This window comes from Leopardus geoffroyi, chromosome B2 (assembly GCF_018350155.1).
Source record: "Leopardus geoffroyi isolate Oge1 chromosome B2, O.geoffroyi_Oge1_pat1.0, whole genome shotgun sequence".
Lineage (NCBI taxonomy): Eukaryota > Metazoa > Chordata > Mammalia > Carnivora > Felidae > Leopardus > Leopardus geoffroyi.
In genome coordinates, this window is record NC_059332.1 from 122,215,673 (window position 1) to 122,236,337 (window position 20,665).

Genomic DNA, 20,665 nt, shown 5'->3' on the forward strand with positions numbered 1-20,665 from the left:
CAAGGGGGAGGGGTGTGTAGGGAGGGGCTTCCTTTGAAGTTTTGCATAAATCTTGTAAAGTTTCCCCCCCCATCGTGCTGGGAATGAAGAGCCCAAGTCTTTATCCTGGGTCTCTTATTAAGCTGTGCCATAAGGAAACGGACTTCCTTCTTATTTGATTTGCCAATTTTTAAAACTGAACTTTAAATAAAAGAATTTTAGAAGAATTAAGAAAACGGGAAGTGTTGTGTAAGGTGTTATGGAGTTTCTTCATTTCTTGGCAGAAAGGAACTCAACTAAAACACCCAAAGTGGACAGCTTTCTTTTTTAAGCCCACTTCACTTTGTAGGTAGTTCACTGACCCTCCTTTCTGATTCACATCCATTTTCCACTTAGGAAACTTTTAAAGCTGTGGGGTTAGAAAAAGTGTTGCCACGGTATGTCTGGTTCTCCTAGTCAGAAAATAACTAGCTAATACATAACTACTTGCACACGTTACCTTCTTGTTAACTATGCCATCCGCCATCTTTTTCTTCCTGCCAGATGATTATTGGTGCTAATGTTATGAACCCATGGCCAGAAAGTTGTAATGGAAGTGTTGACGTGCCCTGAGATCCATGGGGGCTACAGGGTAACTAACCATGAGCAGCGAGTGGCAGGGAGAATCGGAACCCAACGAGCAGGCACCCCCAACCTGGCCGAGAGTGGATGAGTGCCCTGGTTCCCAAAGGGCTGGCCCCATGGATTGTCCATGGCACAGTTCACGAGAAAAACCATAGGAAGTTGGATTTTCCCTTTCAGTCCCGAAGGAAAATACCCTTTGGGAACCGGTGTTAGACACATGAAGTCCTCTGGCTGTGACCTCGGTGAAGCCAAGGCTGAACGTATTTCGGGAAATCAGCCTGCCCCTCGCTGCTGCACACACCTGACAGAACCCGAGCGATCACTTCTGGGCACCCAGCTCTTTACCGCCCCGCAGCAAAGACGAAAGGGGAATTACAGGCGGGCTGGACTTGAAACACTGCTGACACCCCACCTGAATTTTCAGGTGCCCCAGGGAGTCCTTTCAACCACCTGGAATGGAGGCTGGTTCAAGGTACAGATGCAATATGTGTTTGTCTTGCTTTTGTTTGCACCTGAATACAAGTACCAGCTGGAAGCCAGAAGGTGTGGAGTATTGCAAACAATTTTGACTGTAAATAAAGAGAATGTAAGAGTTTAAAAAGACATTGCTGTGAGCTGCGTCCTGGGGGGGGGGGGGGGGAGAAAGAAAGAGAGAGGGAGAAAGAGGGAGAGAGAGAAAGAAGGGGGAGGTAGAGAGAGGGGAGTAGAGAGGAGGAAAGGGAGAATAAATAAATTTGCTAAAGGAAATAGAAAAATCCACAGGAATTTGTAATGGTGTGACAGTGCTTCATATTTTCTATGATATGGTAATATCCCTACCTACAATTTGTCCTCAAATTACCGATGTATAGAAAATAAGACTTTGGACCTGTGATCTGCCTTGCTCAGTACTGAATGTGTCTACTATGTGCCTGGCCCTGAGGTAAAGCCCTGGAATCACTGATGAAAAGATAGTTCATGCTACACTCAGACAGCAAGTTCACATGTACAGTGAGAGTGCTGCGTGACAGAGACGTCCCAGGGACCATGAGAACGGAATGGGCCATCTGTGGCTCCCTAGAATAGTGAAGGGAGACTGGAGAGGGGACGCATCGAGAAGGGATATCATACACAAACCTCTTCTTTCACCAAAAGACACAATTCCCACAAGGGTGTGAAATGTATTGGTGGTAGTCTTTTATCAGTCATTCCTTTTGGACTAGGATAATGTCTGTAGCATATGGAATTTGGAAATACAGCATTTTACTTAAATGCTAAAAGTTGACGTGAGTATTTCCAGGGCAATATGCAACACCAAGACTCTTTTTGACCAACCCATTTTGTTGAAGATTGTTCTGCAAAAGGCATTAGAAATTTGGAAATTATTAAATGTTTAACTTTCTTATCTAATCCTTATACCCTAGTTTACAAGCTGTGTGATCTGAGATACACAGCTTTACCTTTCTGAGCTGTAGGGTTTTTGTTCTGTTTTAAATGGGAGTAATAATATCTACCTTTTAAGTTTATTTTTTTGAATTGAGATAATGCATACAAGGAATCCTGTGCCTAGCCTGTGCTCAACAAATGGTAACTATAGTTAAAATTAGTCTGTAATAATGAATAATTATAATAAACTTTTCCTTTTCCTGCTAAATTATGACTGTGCATAGGACAGAATGAATAGGAATAATGACAATTATTTTGTGAAATTAGTGGCTACAGCCTACTAAAATGGTTAAATTTTTCAGTGAAATAATCCAGTAGTGCTGATGAGTAATTTATTTAATAGGATAAATGTCAAAATCACATTTCCCTGGCTGTGTAGACAGAGCGAGTGTCACAGCGAGGTTACCCACAATGGCCCACATTCTCAAGAAGCTGACCAGACTCTTGTTTATACACAGGAGCAGTTACACTAATCCTAAGGAGAATTAGAAGATCAAAAGTTAAAAGCACATCAAGACTAAAAGTTAAAGGTGTTCAACAGCATCTTTAACATCAGTCACCTAGAAATCTGAGCGCACAGTGTCATGACCATAAGCAGACCTGCCTTAGCTGGACCCATGCCAAAGGATGTGGCGCCCCAGCCCCCTGCCCCAGTCAGCCAGGTCTGCGTTTGACTTGTGCACCTGTGCCTCAGGGTCTCCATGCAGCTCCTGAGACTTTTTAGGTAAACACTGCCGGGCTGGATACTGGGCTTACTTGTTGAACAAAGACTTTGTGAAGCTTTCAGGATTTTTTTTTTTTTTAGATGATACAAACATGGGTGATGAAAATGACTGGATTCACTTATAGGCATGAAAATAGATAACATGAAGCCATGAGTTCTTACGAGGAGTTGCTCAGACTCAGCAACAGTCATAGTGTGGACTTTGGTCTATGAGTCTAGGAATCATTTCTCTCAGAAAACTACTGAAATTTTAAGAAAAGGGTGATCGAGGCATTGGATTCACAGGCAACAGGTTCAGATACACAAATTTTAGAAGACTTTTGAAGTTTTTTTCCCCCTCAGATGAATGGGAATGCAAAATATTATGCAAACCAGTTTTAATCTTCTGTATACTTTGCCTCGGTAAGAAAAATTAAAGACAAAAAAGGGAGGGGTCCCATCCACATTTTAAGATTGTGTTTTTATGTAAATATAGCGTTGCTCAGAATGCACATGTGGCTTGAGTAGAACTCACCTTCTGGATAGGTCCTCCATCTTGGATTCCCTGGCTTTGGAGGCAGACTTAGATGTGATCAGTCATGGTTTTAATGTTTAATGTTGAATTCAGTGAATGCTACTGGCTGATGTTGGCAGGGAAGAAGAAAAGGGGAGAGTGTGAGAAAGCAAAGAGAGAAGGAGAAAAGATGAAACGCTGCTATGACCACAGAAAGGTATTACAGAAAGACTAATGACATTTTCGTAGATTCCTTACATAAATTCCCTATCCCCGCTGGGTATTTAGAATTATTACAAAGATTATATTCCACTTGGGGACATCCTGTGATATTGAGCGTAAGCACAGATTTGTAAGAATTATCTCAGTCACACAAGAAATAGGAGAGAATACATTGACCAATAGATTACATATTAATGTTAAATAATACCTTGATTGATAGACTGTTAGTTTCGATGTCGGCTGTTAAGTGTCTTGGTAGACATTATTTTTAGGATGCTATGAGAGCACAGTGAGGAGGTCACTAACCCATTGTTAGTAATTGGGAAAGGGATCTTAGTGCATACATTTGAGATGAAACTGGAAGGGCAATATTTAGCAAAGGCATGGTGTGGAAGAGTGTTTTCAGGTTGACAGCACAACCCAAGGGCTTGAAACAGCAATCGTGCTTTGTGGGAAGTACTGGGGTCTTGCCGTAATGTGAACAGAGGACATCCATGTGAATCACAAAACGGGATGAGGCAGCAGGGGACAGGTCATGGAGGTCTTTGCTGTCCTCAGCTGCTTGGTCTTTTGAATACCAACCGTTTCTTACTTTTGCTGTCAACTTTGGAAGTCACTGACTTTCCTTTGGGTTTGCTGTGATCAGAGCACAGGACTTGATTTATAGGAATTATTCTAAGCAAATAGGAAAAGCTGAATGGATTTAGTGACAGCGGATGGGGACACCAGTGGAGTTTTGAGCAGGGTGTGACATGCCAGGTTTGCATTTTATAAAAATACTCTGTGGTGCCTCCAAGTTGCTCAGTTGATCTAATGAAGTTCAAGATCAAATGGGGAGTTACTGTCTTTTAACAGAAAGTGTATTTGGTAACTTGAACAATAAGCATTTGGCTTATAAGTCCAATGCATGAAATGATTCTGTTTTACTTGGTTTATGAAAAGGTTTTGGAAAAGGACCCTGGCATTTTCTGTACATTTTCCTCCTCTTTTGACTATAAAACACAATTAAAAAGTATTTTACATGTTTTGGACTGTTATAACTTGATTTTTTAAATGTTTATGTTGAGAGAGACAGAGAGAGAGAGAGAGAGAGAGAGAGAGAGAGAGAGCGTGAGCATGGGAGGAGCAGAGAGAGGTAGAGAGAATCCCAAGCAGGCTCCACACTGTCAGCTATCAGGGCAGAGCCACTGCAGGCCCTGAACTCCCGAACCATGAGACCATGACCTGAGCTGAAACCAAGAGCCAGATGCCTGACTGACTGATCCACCCAGGCACCCCTATAACTTCATTTTTAAGTGCTTGCATTTAAAATATGTAAATACTGGATGGCAGCAAAAACAAACATCTTACAGCTGACTTCAGAAGGAGATCATTCGATTCCAAAAGACACATCTAAATGAGTCTTATTAATTTATAGGTGCCTCTTCTATAGAAAACATTTCCTGGCTTTCCACATAATTTATTTCCACATATTTCAGATATCAGTGAGGAGTTTTCCTAGTTGGAAAGAACACAACATTGGGAGAAGGAGAGCTGGACTCTCATCAACAGTTGTTGGGCAAGTCATTTACCTCCCTTGTAATTGGTGTGAAAAATGGAAGAGTCCTGCCTTTTCTGTGTAATGAAGGTTGTTACACAATGAGGCTCAAATTCGGTGATGTTTGTGGAGGTCCTCTGAAAACCACTGTAGGGTGACAACAGCAATAAACACATGACATTTTCAAGGTGAGACAGAGAAGAGTTGAGGCTCCTGGTTCAACTGTCCATCCAGCTCCTGTCCAATGCTTGACAACCAGACATTCAATCACGTGCTGTCGAATAAGTGAATGTGTGTGTGTGCGCGCACATACACGCACACTTTTAAAAAATATTAAATGTGTTAAAACTATTGATGATCCTGAGTTATAAAAATATATTTAGGAAGGTAGTTAATAATCCCAGCTTTTTAATTTTTTAAAATTTTATTTTAGAGAGTGAGTGAGTGAGCGCGAGCTGGGGAGAGAGGCAAAGAGAGAGGGGTAGTGAGAATCTCAAGCAGTGTGGAGCCTGTTGCAGGGACTTGATCCCACAATCCTGGGATCACAACCTGATCTGAAATCAAGAGTCAGATGCTCAACTGATTAAGCCACCCAGGCGTCCCATCCAGGTTTTGATATATATAAACAGAATTAGTTCTTCTCTGTATCCAGTTGTCAAGATAGAAAACACACACACACACACACACACACACACACACACACACACACACACAAACCTCTCTTCTCACACATGCATAAAAATGTCACTTCTCCACTCTCTCTTACCTATTTCCAACTCTCACTCATTCTAATTCATCACTGTAATAACCTAGTTTTAAGGGAAATTTATCTGAATGTAGACCATGCTCTACATGGGATGGTCACTTTCAGCTGCAGATGAGGTTGAGAAGATTTAGGGCACTTTCAGAATTAGGATTTAGTCATTCAGCTTTAAGTGAAGTAAGAATGTTACCAAGTAGGCAGCAGTAGGAGGAGGGGAATCAGCAGAAGGCAGGGTACTGCCCTTGGTTTCTTTGATTCTGGACAAGTTACCTAACAGGGGTGTGTAAAAGAAGGGTCTTTGTTTTATTTTCTGGACACAAACATACTGTCCATCCCATTTCCAAAATTTTACATAGTAGAGCTCTGAAGGGAGCTTTTCAGGGGTTGGGGGGGGGCAGAAGGGTGCAAAAGCTTTCCTACATTCCCTCTTGTTCACCTTCCGTCAGATTATTCTGTTTGGGGGAATGCATGGTTTGTTGTTGTTTTTAAACTTAAGCCCAAGCAACAAACTTCTCAGGTCCTCTGAGATAGGATCCATTTTCAGTAGTAAGGACCAAGAGAAAGGCAAGAACTAGAGAAAATACAAGGAGCATAATGTTTGGTGACGGGGCTGGAACCACTACCTTTGCCTGGCTTCTCACCTGTTTCCCTTGAGCAGCTTCCATTTTACCTTCTACCACCTGGGACCTATCACCTCTGAGATTTCCAGATTCAAGGAAGACCTCCTTGGGACCTCTTGTTTGTGATCGGAGGAACTCTGACCTTGTGAAAAACATGGACAAGGAAGGTTGTGGACATGGAATCAATGTAGATTTATTTTTTAGACGTGGTGCCTCTCTACTCCTCCAGTAAGGAGGAGCCTTATTTACTAAGATCCACTCTTAACATCAACCACTATAACACCTTTATCAAATGACACGTCAAGTAAAGACGGATCGTTCTTTCACACTGATAGGAACTGCCAAACAACTCGCTGCTTTTTAAAAGATTTTATATATAATTTTTATTACCTTTTTAAAAAGTAAACTCTACACCCAATGGGGGGCTTGAACTCACGACCCTAGATCAAGAGTCACATGCTCTACTGATTGAGCCAGCCAGGCAATCCCAGAACTCACTGTTTTATAGGAAAATCTATTTTGGCAAAACCCCCCACAAAACCAATATTACATTATTTTCTTTCTCTGGATTGGAGGGGGGATTGGAGCAGGAATAATGTCTGAATTTATCTGTGCTCTAAGTTTACAAAATGGCGGGATTGTGGCTTTCAGAAAAGGAGGACACCCAGATGGAAAAAGTGGTCTTGTGTCTTCTTTTCAGGAAGAGGATGCGTCCCAGAGACTACCAAGAGGGAAGTGACCTTCAAACCTCCCAGGAGAGAAACCCATCATAACCAGCAGCAGGCACCCATGCATGGGAAGGGCTGACCAGACTGTACTGTCTCCTACCCAGGGCCATTCGTCTTCAGGAAAAAGACCACAAAATGCAGAGAACAGACTAAACTCATTATCTCAGCCCAGGATCTGTTCTATATTCTAGATGTTCTTCTATTTTGAAATTCAAAATTGACAAGTCTGTCCTTGGCTATAGGGCATCCTAAATACAATAGTACCATATTCATATTTGAAAGAAAAATCTACCTTCACTTTATGTGGCTGCAGGATCTCCAACAACTATGGTATAACAGTCTGTCGCAAGTGTATTGGATGTTTCAGTTTGCCAGACCTGTCATGATAAATTAATTACAGGATGTTGCAGAAATGGCAAAGCTCCAGCAGCATCTTGCATGGTTTAATATAGCCCCATTTCCCCATTTCAATGTATTTGTGGTTAGATAAATCCTCAGAAATTTACAGCTGCTATAGACGAGTTTATTATGTACTCTGCCTGCACACATGATAAGTATAATAAGAATTTGATGTTCTTAAAGTACATAGATTTTACTGACATTTCTTTACCACCATGGAAATATTTAGTTGCTAAAAGTAGCATCTGCGGATACTTCTGAACATTAACTTCAGCAGAACAGGCAGGGATGGTTAAAAACATTACTATGCTTAACCAAACCTTCCATTTACTTTAAATTGAAGAACTGCAGCTCTGAAAAAATTACATGGGGCATTTATATAAAATGGCCCTGTGAGCAAATTTAATAGAAAAAAAAATTAACTACTGATTGTCAGTTGAAAACACTTTAAAAACTGAACTGAAGCTACCACACTTTTCTCCAGGGAACCTTCCTTTTGTCTCATGACTGCTTTTCTCAAGCTTCAGTTCGTTTTTGCTCTGGCAGCAGTTATTTTCCTCACCTTCTTGCTCTTTCCTCCTTTTGCACTTTATCTTTTCCTTATCTTCAACTGAGCAAATCATTTCCATTCTATTCCAAGCGATTTTAAATGATTGACAATACAGAAGTTTACTTATATAAACACTGTATAAGCAAACCATTCCTACATTTTCTTCCACCATATTCTTTCACAATTCTTGACAAGGATCAAATGATGAATGAAGGAAAACTGAACTGGAAGTAGTTAAATTAGATTGTTCACTCAATACCTGTAGAAATGACACTGCAGTATATATATTTGGGCCATTTTGACATCGGTGACAGAGGTGGGACGTGTATTGTGGTTATATATGCACTTATGACCCTCCCTCCACTTTTTAGATTGAAAACAGGAATTAAAATTGTAGATTCTTAGCAGTCTTAGCCTCCCTCGTTGAGATAACAAAAATAATTCGTCCATAATCAGAATGAGTTTCAGGTGTCAGAAGAGCAACTTTAGAAAACAGTGTGCTGAGAACATATGCTTGATGTAGATTTGAAGAAGATCATTAGAAAAAAAGCATTCTTTGTGTTTACAAAACAAATGTTTTTATGCTATCCAGTTCCCGCCTTAACTTAAAGTATTTCCTATTCACTTTAATAATTGGAGCAGAAGGGTATGATGAATGAAGCGCCTCATTACGAAGTTTGCTTTCTGGGTCTCTACAGAGAGTAGCTGTCTGCTTCTGCCTAGTTGGTCCATTGTTAACCCTAAATGATGCTGACATCAATTCTCCTGCAGATAATTGGGTCCATCCATAGATTGAGTTCTCCAGTCAACAGAGCCTTTTGATTGACGTGACTCTTGATGTTTTTATTATCTTTTATATGACTGGAATGGAGCCTTTCTGTTTCCTGAATAATATCTTACTGTACATGTATTAGTTTGATTCCACAGAATCTTTCTTAAGAAAATGTAAGAATTGTAGTATGGAGTAAAGATTTATCAAAATAATTATGGGATAAACAAAGTTATCAGCTCAAAAATTTTTTGTTAACTCAGACATATTTTATTTTTTTTTTTTTGGGTGTCTGTTGCATTAAAGACATATTAGATGCTTCTAGTCTGAGTGTGGTTGTGGGTACATCCAAACTGCTTCTTTCTTCTAGCTTGTGCTGGAGTCTCCAACAATAAGCATTTACTGGCATTTACTCTATACAGCAACTGAGATCCAGCCCTTCAGAGACCTCCCAGTGGAGTCTGGCAATCTCCATTTACAACTAGTGCTGACGTCACTGGTCACGTGCACTTGGACAAATTACTAAACTTTCAAAATCTTGGTTTCCTTATTTGTAGGGCAGGTAATAGTCTACCTACCTCATAGGTTTGATGTGAAGAGTAAATGAGATCATATACATAAGGTGAAGATTTGGGGAATATTTTCTGTTCCTGAGTTCAATGAAGCAGAAATCAACAAATACATAGCTTAAAAAAGTCGGACTGTTGAAAAATGGTCTCATAATTTACTTAACAGATACGGCTCTTTGATGGAAATCATTTAAATACATGTAAAAGTGTAAAGTCTTGGGGCACCTGGCTGGCTCAGTCGGTAGAGCACGTGACTCTTGATCTTGGAGTTGTAAGTTGGAGCCCCATGTTGGATGTAGAGATTGCTTAAAAATAAAATCCGTAAAAAAAAAGTTGAAGGTCTTGAATTTAAAGGTCCTAGAACTCTAACTCTCAAAAATATTTGTGAGTTAAATATACAATTAAAGTGACATGTCATATAAAGCTATGAAATGGTAAATTATTTCCCAGATACACTCTTGTTGAGCTTCCTAAAGTGAAAACGTCTTTTTGCAATAAGACTTCCCTGTAACTTAAAACTAAAATGAAGGTCAAGTATTTGCTTTTCTGGAAAGAAGCCTTACATAAGGTTTTAAAAGTACCAAGTATTAGTCACTTAAAAACACTGATTTCATTTAAAATGTGCATTTTAAACATTTATTTGCATCATGGTGTAAAATATTTCATGTCTTAAACCTTTAAAAACTTGATTGTTGTACTAGCTTTGCAAATCTTATCCACTATATAGTTTTGATATTGAAGAAAGTTTAATGTTCAAGATAGAGTAGAATCAATTGGGAAATAAATTTGTAAGAATGGCTTAAAAGTATTATTTAGATCTAGAGAAAGATAGTGTCAAAATGTTACTTGTTTGGAGAAAAGAGACTTCATAAAATGGGACACAATTCAATGATTTCAGAATGAAGATAAACAAAGAAAACTCATTTGTTACTAAGAAAATGTGCAGTATTAGAATCTTCAAATAGATTCTTGTGTCCGATTCCTTTACTTGACTATAATTTGGACTTCTATTTGGAGGGCACTTTTATGATCGCCCCCACCCCATCTCATGTTCGAGAGAATGGTAAAGATGTTTTATTAATCTATTTGTGGACATAACTGGAGTCTCATTTGTCAACAGGACAAAAGAGAGAAGGACTGGGCTTTGAGTAAAACCAACTTTTCCTGGTTTTGCCTCAATTGTTATTTTTGTCTTCAGTAGTTGCGATATAAAAATAACCCTTTATTTTTCATATGAGATCTCAGCAGATGTTTAGCTCCCTTGACATATTTCATTTGTCTTAAAATCTTTCTGCAACTTGTTGAAATTCTTTGTGATTAAAACTGAAATCAGAGAATCAGTACGCATCTCAAAACAATGCGCTGAAACTGCAGAGATGCATATTTTTATTTTTTAATTATCAAGTGCATTCACAAGACAGAAAGAACAAGCTTCTACAAGGGTGACTCAAGCTGCTTGGGCCGGGCTGTACGTGAAGGCACAGATGTGTGCACTCAGGACACTGGGGGCTCTGTGCCACCCGAACAGACTTCTGTGCTGATCGTTGAGGGTTTGGCTGACATTGATGCCACTCACCACCTTCAAAAATGCTCCCCCCTTTTAAATTCTACACAGCAGGGGAATGTTTACCAATTTCATGCCTCAACAACATGTGCAGGGATAAGAGCCACATACATTTTTACTAGAAGGTATTTTATATTGGGTATGCATCTGGGCAAAATTTACACCTCAATGCTCAACACTGTTTTTCTCACTTCTTACTTTAATGGAATCAATTGTCTAATTTGGTAAATAAGTTTTCTGGGTTTTATTAGTTTTGACCTGTGTGGGATTACATATTTATTGACAGACTTATAATCACATAGTTGAGAAAGGAGAAGAGTCAAGAAAAAAAACCAAAGAAATGAACTTTTCTATTATAACATCACACTTTAAAATATATAGTCACACACACACACAAAATATATATATATATATATATATATATATATATATATATATATATATATATGTCACATGGTAATGATACCATTGTTCTGGAACTCAAGAAATAAATAATGCAATGTAATAATTTAAGAATAAATGTTAAGACTAAAATAAATATTAAACAATGTTAAGTCTACAAATTACTTATATGCTTAAATATGAAGTGCTCTTTTTAAAAGTAATTTGAAACACTGCTGCCAAAAGCCATTTTTAGTTTGTATGTATCAAGTTACATGTATGATTCATTCAAAACTAACAAATTTGTTCCTTTTTAATGTCTTTCTTACTGGGACCATTTTGAATACACATTCTGAAGCTGCTTCCCTCTTAAATAAAGTTAAATTTCAAAAGCATGTATTTCATATTCTGAACAGAACATCACACATACAATCACAATACAGATGTAAGAATATTAAATGACTGCTTAATGGACATCCTGACAGTGCAAACACTTTTCCTTCATCTCGGCTGAGTGGCAATTATGTTTTTTTCTTTATTGGTTTTCCAACGGTGGTAATGTAATTCTGATGCAATAACTAATACACATAAGGACCAATACTCGGATCAACAACAATCACAATGGTTTAAAATAATTAAGGTCAAAAGGCCCCATTTATTTTTCTACTCACACCTCGCTTCTGATTTTTCTAGATTCTTTCATAAGGACAAGGAGTAGTGGGGCCTTACTTTCTTCCTTAGTATCTGGAAGTTCTTCACTCTGAAGAGAAATTCCGTTTGGTTTAATTTGTCATTTCATCTCTGTGTATTTGGTTGTCTCTTCATTCTTCAACTCTTTACTAGGAGAAAAGTACACAAAATGTACTAAATGAACTTAGACAATGTCTTTTGGCCACAACCAAATCTCGGTGTGCCCTGGCAACAACGTGGGTAATAAGCACATGGCATAACACACACACACACACACACACACACACACACACACACACACACCCAAGAAAGACCAAAGTACTAATCACCTATCTCCTAATGTGCTTCTTGAACACACTGTTAACACTTTTGGCACCATTAGTGGTTGTGTAAGGCCTGCTCCAGCACTGACAAGTGAAAAAGAAATACACTTCTCAAATACAGACCCTAAGCACTCCAAACCTGGAGTAACTTCCAGAAATTAAGAGCAGGCAATCAGAATTCGGAAAGCTCTTCATTCATTGGAGGAAAAAATGTCATGGATGATGCTCCAAGGTTAGTAAATGGGAAGGATATAGACCATCTTATTAAATAGCATTCTTTCGTTTAGTCAATGATTATGTCTATTTTCACAAAGTGGGTTAACTATTACATTTTTCGCATAAAACCAAAAAATGGTGTGGGTCATTTTTAACAAAGGTAGTGATGGTTAATTATGCATTTAGATGCAGCTTTGAAATAAATCAAATTATGTCACTAATGAAAATCAAGAACCAATACGTGGATGAAACAAGGACCTTCTTAGAGAACATGCAGGAAGGACACAAAAACTAGGGGGAGATAAGCTAGTCGTGTTGAACCGGACACCCTTTACTGCAATTATTCATGTGTCAGTGGTGAGTATCTGAAAGTAGATAAACACGCTGCTGTCCTTCCTCTGAACAGAAAGGGCTTCATGCTTGATTGCTCTCAGAAGGCAGATGCCGCCTGAGAGGGATGGCAGTGTGGCTAAGGTGGCGATCAATTCTACCAAGCGCTCCTGGGAAAAGTAGAGGCTAGGGCATCGTGGCACGAAAGGGCAGGGTAACCATTTCCTAAGCCCCTTCCCTGGTAGCACAGGAGGCTCAGGCAACATCTGTGCTTTTAGGGGCAGGCTCAATCTTAAATAAATAGTTAAACTATCTTTTTTGCTATCTTTTTTTGATGAAAGACATTTATACACGAGGGGAAAGAAAATCCTCTGTCAGTCCGTTTCCGGACTTCAAATCTGTTCAGCAGAGCTAGCACAGATAAGGTGGCATTAAATGTACAAGTCCAAAAATGTTCCAAGTGAGGCTCATGAAAGCAACTGAAGTAGAGTGTAAAAGGGTACAGAGGTGGTGTGCCAAGGTACAATCTCACTTGGGGCCAGAAAAGGGTGTCATTCATTCTGTCCCTGTGTGTATACATGGGAAGCACACAAAACTTGTCCCAAATCAGGGCCCAGGGCCCAATAAAAATGGAAAAGAAGGTAGTAAAGGCTCAAATGGATGCTGGGCACCAGGGCCTGAGAAACCCTATAAACATCTGCAAGGGGCCATGAGGAAGGTAAAAGGATCTTAGAAGAATAACGAGGCAAAACAGAGTCAGAGGAGGAGTTTATAAAAGTGGTAACAAAAACAAAGAAGAAAAACAGAAAAGGGAAGGGAGAGAAGAGCAGCTGGAAGTGAGTGGGCTGCATCCTGCACGTGCAGAGGATGTAGGACAAGTGACATTCATCAGGTGGAGATGGCACTATGAGAAGTAAACAGAGAAGCCAGAGGACCCTCCGGAGAGGGAACCCTCCAGAGACACAGTGAAGCAGGCCGTGTAGATAACATCTTTAAGAGAAGTGAACCAGGCTAAGTGGGGTGCAATGCATCTTAACTCATTTATTCCTCATAATAATCCTTGAGGTAGGTATTATCCCTACTTACAGATGAGAAAACTGAAGAACAAAGAGCAAAAGAAGTTTGCCTAAAGTCATGTACAGCAAAAGTATCCAAACAGGACATGAAGCCAGGTAATATGGTTCTGAACTCAAGCGTTCTTCATCCCGAGTTGTCAGCACAGAGCCCGAAGCAGGGCTTGAACTCACAAACTGCGAGATCATGACCTAAGCTGAAGTCAGACGCTTAACCGACTGAGCCACCCAGGCGTCCCTGTGTGAAAATCTAATTAACTGTCGTCGTCGTCGTCATCATCATCATCATCATCATCATCATCATCATCGCTTAAGTATTCACTGTGTAGAACATTACGTGCAACACTTGTATGGAAGTGGACAGACTATATAGGCAGTGCTATGTAATAAAATTAATAATGTGTTAGCTTTGGGGCGCCTGGGTGGCGCAGTCGGTTAAGCGTCTGACTTCAGCCAGGTCACGATCTCGCGGTCCGTGAGTTCGAGCCCCGCGTCAGGCTCTGGGCTGATGGCTCAGAGCCTGGAGCCTGTTTCCGATTCTGTGTCTCCCTCTCTCTCTGCCCCTCCCCCGTTCATGCTCTGTCTCTCTCTGTCCCAAAAATAAATAAACGTTGAAAAAAAAATTAAAAAAAAAATAATGTGTTAGTTCTATTCCTGTTTAAAACTCCTGTTTTCAAACAATTATACTACAGTACAGCATCCTTCTCTCTCTCTCCTAATCAGAGAAACTGCGTATCAGCCTTTCACCACAGGAGTTGTTTTTAAAAAAATGTAACAGTGTTTCCAATTGGTATAAGGAAGAGAACTACAGTACTATAGGCCATAACCATTCATTCATTACTGTATAGGCCAGGTGACTGTGAAGCAATTACAATGATTACACTAGGCTACCATAAAGTAATCATATTGCTGCATCTGTTATCAATGCATGAATGTTATACGTTTAAATAAATATGGATTTTTACATTACCTTTTCATTTTTGATGTCAGTATTAGTAATACATATTACACCTACAGTGTTTTATATCATATAAGACAATAATGATGTAGGTACAGACAGATGATTCATCTTGTAAACACGATATGAACTTACGATATTGATTAGTACAGTAATATAAATGTATTTTCTCTTCTGTATGATTTTCTTAGTAACGTTTTTGTTTCTCCAGCTTACTTTATTGTAAGAGAACACTATGTGATACATGTAACATACAAAATATGTGTTAAGTGACTATTTATGTTATCAGTATTCTGGTCAACAGTAGGCTGTTATTGTTTGGGGGAACCAAAGTTATACACGGATTTTGACTGCATAAAGCAGGGACTGGTGCTCCTAACCCCTGCGTTGTTCAAGAGTCAACTGAGTATGTTGTATACAAACTACTTCATAACCGTCTTTCTTCTACTTAAACATCTTTCCATGTCTATGAAAATACTTCAATAATGTAATAAATAGTATCACATGGTATTCCCTTATAGAAATGTTTTGTAATTTAATCAACTCTATATTCATAGAAATTTAATTCTTTCTTCCTATTTTTAAAACACTGCTTGAAGGAACAGCCTTTTAACTGATTCTGCCCATGTATACTTGACCATTTTCCTATAATAGATTCCTAGAACTAAAACTGTCAAATCAAAGGACATGAACAGTTTGACAAGTTAAAAAAAAAAAAAGAAGTATCACCAAGCTATCCCCATAGGGAATGGATGAATCTTATACAATTACCAGCAGTGTATGAGGAAACTCAGTGCCCCCATCGGTTTTATAAGTTTGAAACTTGTTGCCATTTTGTGAGGGGAAAAATACTGTATCAGTTACTAATTTTTGTTATTTGATCACTGGAAGGGAGACACTTTTCATATATTCATTTTCTTTAAGAATGTCCTCTGAAGGCCCTTTGCCAATTTTTCTTTTCTTTGTTGATTTTTAAGAGTTTTTTTAAAAATATGTTAAGGGTATTAATTATTTATCTGTCACATATCTTGTGAAGTTCTTCCTCATCCTGGGTTATTATATGTTTCTAGATTTTGCTTTAAATCATTTTGAAGATCTTATTATTAAAATTTGTTTTAAAATGTTTTCTGATTCTGTTATCAAGGATAAAAAGTCATTTCTTAACCCATGATTGTATAACTACTCATCTATATGCTTTTGGTATAAGGAGATTTAAGTTTTTTATAATTAAAATCTAAAAATACTTATGAAAATTCTGAATCTGGTTTCCTTTAAGTGACAACTTCACAAAAGTGGACACATTTCACGTTTAGCAGGCAAATGTCACCACTGCCTAACCGAGAAAACAGAGGCCTCTTCTTCAGAAAGGTCTTCCTGACCTTCCTACATTCCATCCCCCACAAGAAAACACCGTCATTCAAACACACTGGTCTCACTGGCCTATCTCAGTACAAAAGTGACCCTGCCTTGTTTCAAATTCTAATCTGTGTATTTCCTCTGGTCTCCAGGGATTATTCACCTGTCCTTTATCTTGAACGGCCCCTCCCCTGGGGCTCTTTCCTTTCAGTTTGTAACTCTTCTCCTCATTCCCCTCTCTACAAAGATCTCTAAATCCCGTGTTTTCTACTGGTTATTGCCCAGCCTTTTCTTTCCTTTGAAGTACAGCTTCTTGGAAAAGCAGTCTCTTCTGATTATTTTTTCCCTCTGCACTGGAGACGGTCTGATTCAAGGACTCTCATCAAAACTATCTTCTTGGAGGTCATAAATGGCCTCCTGACAGGAAATCCTGAAAGGGCACTTTTAAGTCCTTATTTTACTTCTCCTCCCTTTGGCATTCATCATTGTTTATTTATTTTTAATAGCAGTATAATTAACATAAAATATTATATTAGTTTCAGGTGTACAACACATTGATTCAACAACGCTGTCCGTTATTCAATGATCATAAGTGTAGTCGTCACCTGTTACCAAAAATGGTATCACAATATTATGGACTCTATTTCCTATCCTGTACTTTTCATCTCCATGACTTATTTGGCATTTGTGATGGCGGACCAGGCCTTCCCTAAATCTTTCCCTGCTGACTCTAGGCTACAACGTTCTCCTGGTTTTCCTCTTACCTCTATTAGGGTGACCTTTTGACTGGTTTGCTCATTCTTCTTCCCCTGCATATCCATTGTGTGTCCTCGGTCCTCACGGCTCTGCGCTTTGCCCACTTCAGAACTACGGGAGGGAAAGATGAGAAACAGGAGCCCGTAAGTAGACTGCTGCCATAGCCCACATGAGGCTCTGATTTAGGGCAGGAGCAGTGGGAACAGAAAGGGGAGATCAATGGATGGATCTGAGAGAAAAACATTAGGGAGATGCTCAAAATAATGTAGAGACATGAATCTTTAGCTGGTAGGGTTCCTTCTCTATTATGATGAAGGGACAGAATAAAATAAATTTAACTTCTCTTAGAAAAATATTAAATGCCCAGGAAAAGCCAGAATATTTTCTTATCAAACTAGATGTTAAAAACATGTGTGTATGTGTAAAAATAACATGAGATTCCTTAATGACAAAGAAAGGGGTGAAGGAAATTTATGCATAAGAAAGCTGTGATATGATCCAAGAATTCCACTACTGGGTATTTACCCAAAGAAAGCGAAAACATTATTTTGAAGAGATATATACCTCTTATTTACATTATTTACAATAGCCAAGATATTGAAGCCACCCAAGTGTCCACTGACAGATGAATGGATAAAGAGGATGTGGTGTATCTACCCAATGGAACATTATTCAGCAATAAAAAAGAACATGGTATTTTTATTTGTGACAACATGGATGGACCTAGAGGGTATTATGCTAATTAAAATAAGTCAGACAAAGACAGATGATTTCACTTACATGTGGAATATAAAAAAACAAAACAAGTGAATACACAAACAAAAAGCTGAATCAGACCTACAAATACAGAGAACTGATGGTTGACAGAGTGGATGGGAGTGGGGGATGGGCAAAATGGTGAAGGGGAGGGGGGGTTCCAGGTTTCCAGTTATGGAATGAAGAGTCCGGAGAATAAAGGGTACAGCACAGGGAATACAGTCAACGAGACTATAATAGTGTTGTGTGGCGAGAGATGGGAGCTACCTTGTGGTAAGCACAGTATAACGAAAAGACTTCCTGAATCACTGAGTTGTACACCTGGAACTAATGAAGCACTGCGTGTCAACTACACTAAACACAAACAAACAAACAAACAAGCACAAAAACCAACACTGTGATATTCTGATCTGTGGGATGTGGAATGCAGCTTTTCAAATGGTTCAACAGTAAGAGTAAAATATTAAACAAATACTTTGTGAATGAGTGCAGAGTAAATAGTGTTAGGAGAAAAGAAAATACAAAAACAATGAAAAAAGGGAAATTTAAAAAGTGGAAGACAGTGTCTCCTTTCTACCATGTCTGGGAATGGTGGAAGAGTTTGATCCAGATGCAAGAATTTCAAAATCAAGTAAATAAATAGGATTGAATAGAGATTACTACAAACTTAAACCATGTTCTCTCAAAATCAGGCTGAAGGGGTGCCCGGGTGGCTTAGTCGGTTAAATGTCCAACTCTGGCTCAGGTCATGATCTCACAGTTTGTGAGTTTGAGCCCCATGTCGGGCTCTGTGCTGACAGTTCAGAGCCTGAAGCCTGCTTCAGATTCTGTGTCTTCCTTTCTCTCTGCCCCTCCCCTGCTCACGCTCTGTCTCAAATATAAATAAGCATTAGAAAAATTAAAAAAAAAAAAATAACAGGCTGAAGTCCTAATTCCAAAATGGAAGCAAGGATCTTTAAGGAGGTCAATTAAGATTAAATGAGGTCATAAGGGTGAGACTCTCATCTACAGACCAGAATTGGTAGTCCTTATTAGAAGAGGAAGAGACACCACAGAGCTCTTTCCAACACATGCATAGAGGAAAGGCCATGTAAGGACACAGCAAGAAGGAGGCCACCTGCAAGCTGGGAAGAGAGGTTTCACCAAAAATTGACCCCGCTGCAACCTTGATTTTGAACTTCCAGCCTCTAGTACTGTGAAAAAAAATTTGTTGCTTAAGCGACCCAGTCTGTAAGCACTGATAATTTTTGCAATCTCTCTCCAGGGAACCTATTCTCGGGCATTAAAGTAGAAACTCAGGTGTCTGTGGAGGCTATGGTGGGTAATGCGGTGAATGAGAGAAGCAAGCTAGGGGTAATACAGTAAACTGGCGAACTGGAGAGTGGATGACCCACACAGGAGAGGCAATCCGCTTCCTCAGCTCAGCTCATGGAACTGTGGTCCAGAACATCAGATTAATTTCAAGAGAAGTACAAAGTCTGCATTTATGTGAATTTTTTTTTTTTTTTTTTTGCATTTAGCCACTGAAAATTACACACACATACATACACATACACAGTGGATCCAACCAAAGATACTAGGACTGCATCTTGCTGGCAGGCCCTAGTTTTTGACCCCTGCTCTGGCCACAGAGTATCTCCTGGCCTCAGGGTACCCCAGGCACTTTCACGCTTTAGCTCCCGATGTCCTGATTTCTAGGTCCTTCTCTTTTTTTTCACCCTGCCTCAATATGGTCTTTAGGACTTACATACTATCTTATATCTTTGGCTTTTACTGACCACTGTAGGAAAATCAGACTGTGTGATCCTCTTCACTTTTTCTCTCATAATCTATATACAATGTAACAGAAAATTACCTTGAAAATGGATACAACATCTGGACTTTTGTTTGCAGCCAAGATGGGGAGGCAGGGACTGGATATACTGCTTGCCTAAAACCACCACCACCAAAAAACCCCACAATAAACTGGATAAAATATATGAAACAATAGTTTTCAAGACAATGAATCACTGGCAACAAAGGACACTGATACCCAAGAGACAGAGAACAAATGAGATGAGCCCTATGGTCACCCAGCTCACCGCCTTGAGTTTCCAGGCTATGCCTGGTGGACTCCCTAACAGCTGAGGGCCTGAGGAGACGGAGATGGCTAGAGTTCACAGAGTGTCAGAGAGGAGAAAGCTTCACAGTGAGAGAATGTGAACATCTGCAAAGGGTTCCCTTCAAGTATTCAGAAGAGCTGGTGAACTCATGCATCTGAGGACATTTCCTGAGGCTAGAACAGTGCCTGTGCCTACCAGCCAGGCTGGAAGACCTCACAACTCAGAAGGGGCTGCCCAGAGTACCCGGAGGGATTTGTGTCCATAGTGAGGAATAATGAATGGCTCTGGTCCCCCCTAACAAACCTTAAAAGCAAGACCCGAGAAGATCAAACTGTTCTGAAGTAGCTTAACTATATTCTAGAACAGAGCTTAAGACTATTTATAGAAATACAGAAATATCTAGTAACCAAAAGGTAAAGATTTCAATGTGTGGCATCCAATAAAAGTGTACTGGGGGGTGGGCAAAGAAATAGAAAAATACAACCCATGATGACGATCAAAAAACTGAAACTGACTTAGAACTGACTCAGATGTTAGAATTCTCATTAAAACAATGCTAGAAAAAACATCAAAACAGTTATTATAACTATATTCCACTTGCTCAAAAGGTTAAGTAGACCCAAGGATGATATCTGTAAGACCCACTGTGAATTTCTAGAGATGAAAACTAAAAGGCCTGAGGTGAGAAATATACTGGAAGGGATTAAAGTCAGATGAGACACGGCAGAGAAAAGATCAGATAACTTGAAGACGCAGCA

At 39.3% G+C, this 20,665-nt stretch overlaps 1 protein-coding gene across 13 annotated transcripts in view; it reads right to left on the reverse strand.

Moving 5' to 3' along the window:
- Positions 1-11,584: 11,584 nt before the first annotated feature.
- The window catches only part of AHI1 (Abelson helper integration site 1), a 214,469-nt gene continuing 205,388 nt past the window's right edge, over positions 11,585-20,665 (reverse strand). For 9 of the 13 annotated variants that reach the window (XM_045499720.1, XM_045499721.1, XM_045499726.1 and 6 more), the window contains 2 exons: positions 17,058-17,160; positions 11,585-12,186 (listed from right to left, as the gene is read on the reverse strand). In XM_045499720.1, coding sequence (XP_045355676.1) covers positions 12,184-12,186; positions 17,058-17,160 — 106 coding nt within the window. In that variant the 3' untranslated portion in view covers positions 11,585-12,183. Of the gene's footprint in view, positions 12,187-17,057; positions 17,161-20,665 lie in introns of those variants that run through there. The other 4 variants (XM_045499730.1, XM_045499727.1, XM_045499725.1 and 1 more) reach the window with 2 other exon arrangements.